We start from the raw sequence: 10,984 nt of genomic DNA, 5'->3' as shown, positions 1-10,984 counted from the left end.
GAAACAAATAAAAAGAAGAGAGACAGAGAAAGAAAACAACCCTGTATTTTCTGACTGGACACAAAAACAAAAACATACAAAATGCTTCAATTAATCCTAGTTTCGTATTCATACATTCCTTAAAAAATTAGGCCTATTTCAATAAGTTCTGATTCAGTGCTAAACAGGTACATTGTAACACCTGATTGTGTCATCCTGATAAAATATGTTTTGCCTATGTTGGATATACATTTTAACCATACATTTCATTACGTTTCTCTAGTGTATGCCCATAGTCATGATGTGCATATGGTCATTATGTGATGTCACATCGCATGTTTTTTTCTAAATAAATATTAATGAAGTAGGCCTAATCTGTATCTTCGTTCTTTCTTACGACTTGAACGATATTAGCATTCGTTTTTGCTTAAGCCCTAATGTGTATATTTTTTGCGGATTCGGGTTATTTGTTAAGCTGTTTGTTTTTCATTTGTGTTGGTTTTAAGCTTATAAATTTATCACCAAACTACCTTTATGACTTTTTGGCATTTCACAAAGACTTTTCCTGAAAACTTTAACCTTATAAGTCGTTATATTTTCCACATTTTATGCTATGTAGTAACATTTTATATTCTATCTTCAGTTGAGGTTGGTCCTCACAGAGACCAGCTCTGTGGTCAAACAATCAACATGGATGCTGGTAGACTTGTCTCAACCTTCGCCCAGCAAGCAGACGTAAACTTGAACTGTATATTAACAGTTCTTGCCCCGGCAGACAGGATCTTTCAACTTGAATTCCTCTCATTTAAGCTTCCCGCCGAAACCCCTCTGGCCTGTGACAATGTTCAAATGGTCATTTACGATGGGCCTGCTATAAATAGTTTAACAGTGCAGCCCGAAATACCAGCATGTACAAACGATAACCCCACAACTTTACCTATGCCAGTAGTCACATCTGGAAACGCATTTACTTTTAGTTTTCGATACGATGGGCAAATTAAGTCTCAAGTACCAATTGACGTACAGATACATTTTACGTCATGGAAAACTAATATCAAAAAGAAAGGTAAGTTGGTAATACCTATACAACTCTTGGTTAGCGGCATAAAGCGGTATTCAAATTACAGTATATGATAGGCCTACTGTATAGCACACGTAAAAATCTTCCTCAGCATTTTCCTTCAACTTGATATTTTAGGTAACGCCGGAATATAGCATAAGACTTCAATAATACCAACAATACAAGTCTCCTTCTAATCCAATAAAGACCATCTTTCTATAGCTCTTAATGAATGTATTTTATCTTTATAATAATAATTTTTCTAAGTAGAGACCAACGTCGTTACACACCATTAAAACCGCGGTCTAAAAGTGGTCTTTTAATTGGAGGGAGAGGAAGACCTGTAGTAACAATTCTGTTGTTGCTAATGATCAGTACCAAGAAGATATGAAACATTTGTGATCTGTTGTTGCTAATACGATCAGTACCAAGAAGATATGAAACATTTGCGAAAAACATATGAACCATTTTTATTCCTTTTTGTTACTATTACAGTAGAACCCCTCCTTTGGGACAACCATATTAAGGGGACATATTTTTTGGCCGTGAAGTGAGGGAAATGTATCTTTTAACACTACAGTCAACCCCTATTCAGGTGACATCCCTGAATAAGGGGACACCTTTTTTCGGTCCCGAAGGTGTCCCCTTAATAGGGGTTATACTGCCCCATGACGTTCGAGGCGAGTGTAACATTGTAAACATCGCCCTCTGTGTTTGTACTTGCGTTGAACTTTTCCGAAATCATTAGAATAATAGTAATGTGCTAATAGAGTATTTTACTAAGTGTTAAAATAACATTATAAGAATAAAACCTTCCTCTTTTATACGTAAATTGTAATTTAGCAGAAGTTTCGAAATAGATAATACACCGCGCATTTGGCTCATCCGTCTACCGCAGCCATGCTTTAATGTTCTTAATCATGTTTACATTAAAGCTCAAATGAACTCCAACGCACGTCATATACATTAACTACGCCAGGTGGTATCTATGAAATACAATTACCACATTCATAAAAGAACGCATATTTTAACTATACAATGCCGTACAAAATTAATGAATTAATTTGGATTATGCAATGTTGTTCAATTTTAATGCCGTGTGCAATGGTTCTCAGAGCCGGTTCTTTTTCATTAAAGATATCTGGAAAAACACCGGCATTCAATTAAACATTGAAATGTTGGTCAAAAGAGATAAAATAATTCATAAATTCCTATGATACACTTTTGATGAAATAGCCAATGTTCTATAAAGACAAGCGTATCAGTGACGCGTTTCTTGTTAAAATTATCACAACTCCAGCCAAAAAATTATTTCGGCTATTCGATTTTCTGTATTTTGTCTTAAAGGCTCCTTAAAATAATCTGTTTCTCTATCTTTATTGTTTTTCATCTTCACTATATTAAATGATTATAATTGTTCATTTTGAAGCGTTTTTTATATTTTTTTATTACTTCTTCTCTCTGGGTTGGGCAGTTGTAATTATAATTGTAGTGGGGTTCGAGTGATACCGTAAAACCTCGAATAGAACCCAATGTGCTTAATCTCGAGAAGAAGCACATTTAAAGTTGAAGACCCCCTCCTAGTTTGCAAAAGTAGCCTCGAAAAAAAACCCCCCATCTCAAAAACACAAAGACACTTAGCAAAGTGTGTTTTTCGTTTTTTACGCAACTTTAAACTTCAGTCTTGCTATCTTAATGCATTACATCATGTCGGAAGAATCACCTTAAGAGTTTTAATATTATGCATAATATTTTTTGCATAACTTTCTCTCTGCAGATCCACCCGAGAAAGCAGGACATGCCCACAAAATTGCCTTTATTGTGCTTGAAACAATCACCGGGTTGACGATCACAGCAGTATTAATCGTTGGAATAATCATCTTTCTGTGCCGAAACTGTCGGCTGCCGACAAATCCGGACCGTGAAACTCACCAAGTTCGTGAAATCTCGTCACCGACACACGGAGGCCATAGTTATTTCTCAAACGCTGACAATCAGTACCTTCTTCAGCATCCACCCGCTCCTGCCGGTAGAGCCCCGGTTCTGCCGTTTACCCACCATGGACAGCTTTCTTTACCACCCCCACATCGCATTCAATCGTTTTACCCAAGTGGCGCGTTGCACCCGTCGTTAACAAGGGTCAAGGTTCTCCCCCTCCCAAGACAAGCTCACGGGGACGTAGGTTATGATACGAGAAACGAAATCGTCTATATGAATCGTTAAGCTCAGATGTTGATGCTGAAAGTAGCAGTCTGATGACAAAAAATGGGATTTTTTTTTTAGTGGTCAAAAGCGTCAATAAGACAAGTCGGTCCGAATGTTGAGTCGGTCAGGCCTACAGGCAGCATGCTAAAAAAAGGTATCCGTTCAACTACACGCTTACGAATGATCGATGATTTTCGTAAAAATGCTGTGACAAATTGGCAGTCATCCTTCACTGAAAATAATTTCCTTGTTTTAAAGAAAAATATTGTTTTCTCGTACAAAAGGTATTGCTTAATGTAGGATCATAGTTAGCTCGTGTTATTTCGGCGATCGGTATCCGGGGCCTTTTGGACCAGGGCCCGCCGTACGATGTAAAATGCATCCTGGAAACACGCATGATTCACAAAAGCCGAAATTTTTTGTTTTAATGCTATGACGCCCTCTACATCGTCACAACGGATAGTTTTTTTTAGAAACTTACAATTTGTTGCTACATATTACCTACAAATTTACTGTTTTTTCTTTGCATTGTTCATATTTTAATAGGAGCTTTTAAATTTGGAAATTAATTTGATAATTTCAATAGACGGTGATTAATTCGTAAACATGAAAAAGTACTGTAATCACCAATAACCTGATTTAAAGGCAAATAGGTTACTGTAGGTCTGCTAATTATTTGTCAGACTATAAACAACAGCGCACAAGTTGAGAAAACGAAAGAAAACAAACAAATGTAATATTGAAAGTGTATTTTGTATTTGCATAAAAACACATTTTTTTTGCAGAAGTAGTAACTGCATTATGTTTAACAATAAAACTCATTTTGAATAGAATGGGAAGTTAACTTTCTCAATAGCCATTTAGAATGCACAAAGCTCCAGTACATAAATATATAATATTTTAAAAAGTTTCTGCATAGCACTGTAAACACAATATAAACAGATAAATAATAATGCTCAAATACTAACATGTAATAATCCTTTTTCAGATTCCTCAATTGAAATATATATATATATATATATATATACTTATATATATATATATGAAATTAAGTATATATATATATATTTCAATTGATTATTTACATGTTAGTATTTGAGCATTATTATTTATCTGTTTATATTGTGTTTACAGTGCTATGCAGAAACTTTTTAAAATATTATATATTTATGTACTGGAGCTTTGTGCATTCTAAATGGCTATTGAGAAAGTTAACTTCCCATTCTATTCAAAATGAGTTTTATTTATTTTTTCGGTGTTTTTTTCTTGCTGAAAAATAAGTTATCCTTTTTGTTTGTTTTCATTTTCTTGGATTTAGGCCTAAGGTTAACATCAAAAAGGCAAGAAGTACTCTTGGTCGTTAGACATCAGTGGTGGATCCAGGAGTTTCGAAATAGCGGGAGCACATGTGTGGAGGGGGGGGGGGACACTTTCACAGATGGAGAGTGTACACACCTCAGCCCCACCATGGTTGGGGCTGAGGTAAGAACATTTTTGATTATGCACCTCTAGATGGCCAGATATGGCATTCTCAAACCTAAATTTGGTTAAAATATTTCTCTTTTCTCCATTCTATTCATATTTTTTAGAAACTTAGGGGTGGGGGAACTGGGCCGGCTCGCCCCCACCCCCCCTTGAATCCGCTGCTGGACAAATGGCAAAGAATGTTTGATGTAAGGTCCATGCCAATCATTTGCATTTATTTCTTATATAAGTGTTTTATTTTTTTACACATTTTACTTAAATTCTATTTTTTTTTTCTAAAAGGGCCCCGTCAACTTTTACGAAAGAATTAAAATCAATTTTTCAGAAAAAAAGCACAATGAAAGCAATCAACTAAATCAGGTTAAGCTAAAAAGAACGCTTATCCTTGTCAACCATTTACATTTATTTCTTACATACTAGTATTTTATATTTACACGTTACAACAAAGTGACCCGTCAATTTTCACAAAAGCATTGAAATCCGGAGGTTTTGATTTTGGAAATTATCAAAAATGTGGCTTCACATTCAACAATTTTATTGTTGCCAAGTGCTATTTTGGTTGTTAGACTCAATAACTGCATTTAAATGTTGATGTAGAAAACATGTCAATCATTTTTCATCCATTTTGTATGTACTGGTATCTAATTTTTTTGCACATTTTACAATCTGTAAATTTCATAAATCTTTCTAACAGGGACCCATCCATTTTTACAACAGCATTGAAATCCGAAGTTTTGATTTTTGAAATTATCTAAAAAGTGGCTTCACATACAACATTTTTATAATTGCTTAGGCCTATTATGAATATTTAAGTTACTAAAAGTGATTTTGTTCTGTGAGCAGGTTGCACAGTAGCTGTAATTCATTACCTCAATCTTGAGGTTGTGGGTTTGCACCTTCGCTGTGCATTTTGCTTGTGTCCGTGGGCAAGCAACTTGCTTACATTTGTCTCTCTCCACCTGGGAGTATACATAGGTACTTGTAGAATATAGAGTACCACAATCGTGTCGTCACGACGCCAGGTGACACTCTCTGTTGTCGACAGACGTTGGTTACAGTTCATTATGCCTGAATGACTTCATAGGCTTTCTGGAATAGGCATTTTAAAATCTAATATTTTACCATCAAAATGTACTAAAAACACAAAAGCTCGCATTATATTAGTTATCGAACACACATTTAATCATCAATTAAAATTTACAAAGAAAAAGTAGGATACAACATCTTAATAATTACGTTAGAAAATGGGATCAATTGTTTGTCAGTGGAGAAAATGGCGTCCGGTTGAACATATTTTGCAGCGATAGCAACGGAGTAGTATCACGTGGTATTGTGACATAACAATTACTCTATAGTGAAATCGAACTGTATTTGTCTATCTTATCTGTGTTGTGCTGGCCAATACAATGGATAGTTTATTTGACTAGTCTCTGCAATTAACACCCTTGGTTCTTTATTATTGTAGATACTCAGTATGCATAGATAAATAGACCAAACATTTTACAGTTTTATAAGTATTTCTCATTTGCTCTCTGTCACCTTTATTCTTTTTTGATAAGACAGCCTATATTATATTGATTCATGATGTTTTCATTATTCTCGCTGATGAAGGTCACAGGAGTGGAAGAAATATCCGAGTTTATAATAAATCAGTGTTCCTAAAGTCTACTAATGAAGTTGTTTCATTATTTTCTATATATATATATAATATATATATATATATACACCAATAATAACTATGAAATGAATAAAACAAGTACAGTATCATCATAATAGTGTTCTGAATAAAAAACGAAAAAAATTAATATAATATAAACATTGAGGATTATTGAATCATGAACTATTCTTTCAATTTTCGAGTTAATTCAATTTGAAATTTTGTGGAAAACAATCCAAAATTTTGATAAAACAGTAATGAAAACAGAATCAACAAATAATCACTAATTTTTAAGGAAAATTTGCAATAAATCAAACATAATAATGCCCGTTCCAGGAGGTATATCACTTTAAATTTTCAACTTCCTGTCATATTCTTATAAGGTCGATGTAAATTGGAAAAAGGTCAACAATAATTTGAAAAAGGTCACGTAAGTTCAAACTTAATTTGAAGCGTTGATTAATAAGCGAATTATCCTGTCAAATGTTTCTTTATAATTTGCTCTGATTTCGCTGTACACATATAAATTTATACTGTATCATCTTAATTTTCACAACTTCCTTTAGTCAGAAATCTAAGTTATTTTTTAGCACACAGAATTTAGGCCAAATAAAAAAAATCAAGCATGCATCTATTTTTAGAACACTTCCTGTAATGTTTAGATACATAAGGTTTTCATCAAGAAAAGAACTTTAAAATATCACATCAATAAGCAAAGAATATTTATAGGTACCTAGGCTTGCCATTGATATACCAAAAGAGCCTCATCAAATCATTTAAAACACGCAAGGACAAGTCCTATTTCTTATTTTGCAGAACCCGACAAAGATGATTTTCAATATTTTTTTTAGCCAGTACTGTACATAGCACTCATACTTCCATTGAAACACCGAAAATATCCAAAAATAAATGCATAATTCATTTATATATACAGTACTTGTTGCTGCTATAAAAGTTCCCAAAAAGAGATATATCTTCCTTAATGCCATATAATTATAAAGCATTAATCAATTATTACAGATATGTTTACAATGCAACTTTCATTCTTTACAACCACAACAGGATCTTCAACACGGGCCTAGGGCGCCCTCTATTACATTTTTATCTCCCAAACTAGCATTTTAGTTTCATTACTAAAATTTAACTTTTTTCACCAACCAAGGTGCTTTTGGCACAATCATTTTGCTACATGAGAAAAACAAAATGAAATTTTTTTTACTTTGAGCTTCTGACTACCTATCAAAAATTTAAGTTGGCTGCTAAAAAAAGGTATAAAACAAGTAATGCAAAACACAGAGATAGTTTATACCTCCCTGAATAACTAGGGTGTTGCTAATGACTGTAAAACCCCCTTTTAAACTAATCTAATAAGCAGGTTATGCCACCTCTATGATACACTCAAATATAGCATATCACATAATAAGCAAACAAGGGACCGCATACAACAGTGCACTTTATCTGGAGTCAACGAACGGCCTTCTAATGTGTTCTGCTAGTCGAGCCCAACACCATCTACAGTCTCTTACCATTGTTCTACGCATGAATGACTACGTAAATTTAAATATTTTTTGCTGACAGTTTTAATAGCTCCAGGGTCTTTTCATGGGTAAAGATTAGGCATACTTTTGTCTACTGTAACTTAACAGCTCGTTCATTGCCGCTTTCATCGAGCGTGATACCGTTAAACAAACTGAATTCCCGTCGTAATACTGCATAGGAGACATCAGTTGCAAGAAATATCTAATAAAAAAAAAAAGGGGAAGACCTACTGTAATTATACTAAATGATGTGATACTTTTAAATATTACAATAACAATTATGATCATTTTATATTTAGCCTTCAATATAACAAGAAACCAAAAGCAGAAATTGATGAAATAAATCACAGTTGTGTCAAGGATTAACAAACAGCAAATTTTTAGTCACTGTAGCCTTGTAAATAGATTCTTGGAAAACAAGAACAAATTGATAAATATTAGTACGTCAACTTCTTATGCTGGTTTTAAAAATATGGGAAGAAGAAACAAACCAGATCATAAAAAAACATTAATCACTATGATTAACAAAAGCAAACTCACAGCCTTTGTATACGCATGTAACTGGCTCCGTCAAAACCTGTCGTTTGTCGCAAATTTCGAATTTTGCACAAGCACCCAAAATTTCCGAGAATTAAAATTTTGAACATTTTCTTGCATTTTGCTTCATGGTTTATGCATTTTATAAAAAGAATATATATTGAAGAACTTTTCTGCAAAATATCAGTCACTAAATTTAACAGAAAAGCATATTAAAATTCTTTTTAAAATCTAAATCCTAGTAATAAACTATTAATTTTGCAATCTTTGGAAGCTGTTTTCTCAAAACCTACATGGCTGATATCTAATGAATTAAATATTCATAACTTCGCTAATACTCAACCAATTTCAATCAAATAAAAACTTGTAAAAGACAAATTCATGGAGAATCTAAAAATACCAAAAACTTAATTTTTTATTTTTCCGACAAACAACTGGTTTTGTCAGAGCCATATATATCATTCTAATAGACAAATAAAAATATTAATTTTTAGATAATGATTATTCTATATTATTCTAATTACTGACCAATGGTGAAACATAAACATATAAATATAAATAGAGTAGATAAAATACTGGACTTATACTAAAAAGTGTGAGGCTTTTAAATGTTACAATAACAATTATGATCATTTTATATTTAGCCTTCAATATAACAAGAAACCAAAAGCAGAAATTGAAGATAAAAATAAAATCACAGTTGTGTCAAAGATTAACAAACATCAATTTAGTCATAATAACCTTGTAAATAGATTCTTAGAAAAACAAGAACAAATTGATAAATATAGTACATCATGTTGGTTTTAAAAATATGGAAAGATGAAAAAAACCAGATCATAAAAAACTATTAATCACTATGATAAACAAAAGCAAACTCAACTCGATGTTTGTCGCAATTTCTAATTTTCAGTTTTTTGCATTTTATAAAAGAAGGTATACTGAATATTATTCTGCAAAATATCAGACACTAAATCTAACTGAAAAGCATATTAAAATCTTTTTAAAAATACAAATCTAAATAATAACTACTGATTTTGGAGTCTTTTGAAGCTGTTTCCTCAAAACCTACATGACTGATATAAAATTAATTAATTCATGCAGAATCTAAAAATACCAAAAAACTCAATTTTCCAAAAATAGACTGGTTTGCTGAAGCCATAAATCATTCTAACACAAACAGATAAAACATACTAATTTTTAGATTAAATATTATTCTAATTACTGACCAATAGTAAAACATGAACATTTAAATATAAATAAAGTAGGCAAAATACTGGACTTCAAATTAAATGTAACTTTTGGGGCAGTAGAATTAGTCTCAATTTAAAACAGTAATCATCATAAACATATAAGATAAGAATTCATCTTTTATCTTTCTGATAATTATTATTTAATTATCACAGATACGGATTCATCTGGGACTGCAGAAAATTGGTCTTTAATTAGAGGTGGTCTTTAATTGGAGGGTATATAATAATAATAATAATAATAATAATAATAATAATAATGTTGCATATATATAAGCGTGTAATGTAAAAAGCTTCTATTCCTCCGATATTCAACCCCCGGCCCACTGGCAAACTCCGGCCCGCCAAATGTTTTGATCCGGCCCGCGCAACATCACTAAAAAATAAATCTTTTTCCGCCTGATTTCCAATACTTACAGAAAAAAGTTTTTTTGTTAATAAAAACATGACTACCTACTTTAGCATTATTAGTGTTTCTTAGTGTAGCTCACTATATCTATCTAGTGTCTTGCCATGGGGAGAGGAGACGGGTTGGTGATTCTTGTCCTAATGGCAATGGGGGAGAGGGAGACTGATGGGGATAAATGATTAAGGGCAGTGGGGATCATTGATGTGTGCCTAACTATTAGCGGATTTGTGGAGCAGGCTGGTGGGCATGTCATTCTGTAGAAAACACTGTTTGATGTGTGTCTACCACTGAATGTGCCATTTCCGGGAATCTAGGTGTTTATTTAAAAAAATTGCTCACCTCAGATCCAACCATGGTTGAGCTGAGGTAAATCCATGGAAAGGGAATCTGACTCCTCATTGGGAACTTTCTGATGCTGACATTTTGTTTAACTACTTAGTAAATGAGGTAATTTTTTTTTTGTGGAAATTTCTAGTGGTAGAAGGGTAGGAGATTTGTTTTATCCCCACACCATATCCTTTGCCAACTGCATTCCCTCATTTTTACAAAACAAGGCTTATCTTAGATGATGTCGAAAAACTAAGAGTAATAGTAGGCCTATTAGGAAGACTTGTAAGCCTATAAAATGGGTGGGGTTGACATTAAAAAAATAGGAACTGGCCCCCAGTATGAATGTCACTCCTATACTTGACAAGGCCATTTTATTCAACTTTTCGCTTTTATTAAAGCATCATCAGGAATAATACATTAATAAAGATACTAACTATATACAGCATCAGTTACCAAAGATTCTAATTAATATGCAATAATTTAAATGAGGCAATTATCCAATCAGAGTGAAGTGGTATTGAGGTAAGAAAGTGTATA

The 10,984-nt window shown here is 33.0% G+C and overlaps 2 protein-coding genes across 2 annotated transcripts in view; one reads left to right on the top strand and one right to left on the bottom strand.

Annotated features, from left to right (window-relative positions):
- The window catches only part of LOC117118948, a 17,173-nt gene extending 13,193 nt beyond the window's left edge, over positions 1-3,980 (top strand). The window contains exons 2-3 of the mRNA XM_033263685.1: positions 623-1,045; positions 2,817-3,980. Coding sequence (XP_033119576.1) covers positions 623-1,045; positions 2,817-3,262 — 869 coding nt within the window. The 3' untranslated portion in view covers positions 3,263-3,980. The remainder of the gene's footprint in view (positions 1-622; positions 1,046-2,816) is intronic.
- A 2,374-nt stretch (positions 3,981-6,354) lies between these two features.
- The window catches only part of LOC117119047 (phosphatidylinositol glycan anchor biosynthesis class U protein-like), a gene marked incomplete in the record, with an annotated part of 38,988 nt that continues 34,358 nt past the window's right edge, over positions 6,355-10,984 (bottom strand). The window contains 1 exon segment of the mRNA XM_033263857.1: positions 6,355-8,126. Within this exon segment, the coding sequence (XP_033119748.1) occupies positions 8,016-8,126 (111 nt within the window).

This window comes from Anneissia japonica, unplaced genomic scaffold, assembly GCF_011630105.1.
Source record: "Anneissia japonica isolate Jap-2015-1 unplaced genomic scaffold, ASM1163010v1 scaffold1826_len1998817_cov189, whole genome shotgun sequence".
Classification (NCBI taxonomy): Eukaryota; Metazoa; Echinodermata; class Crinoidea; order Comatulida; family Comatulidae; genus Anneissia; species Anneissia japonica.
This window is presented reverse-complemented; position numbering and strand designations above follow the sequence as displayed.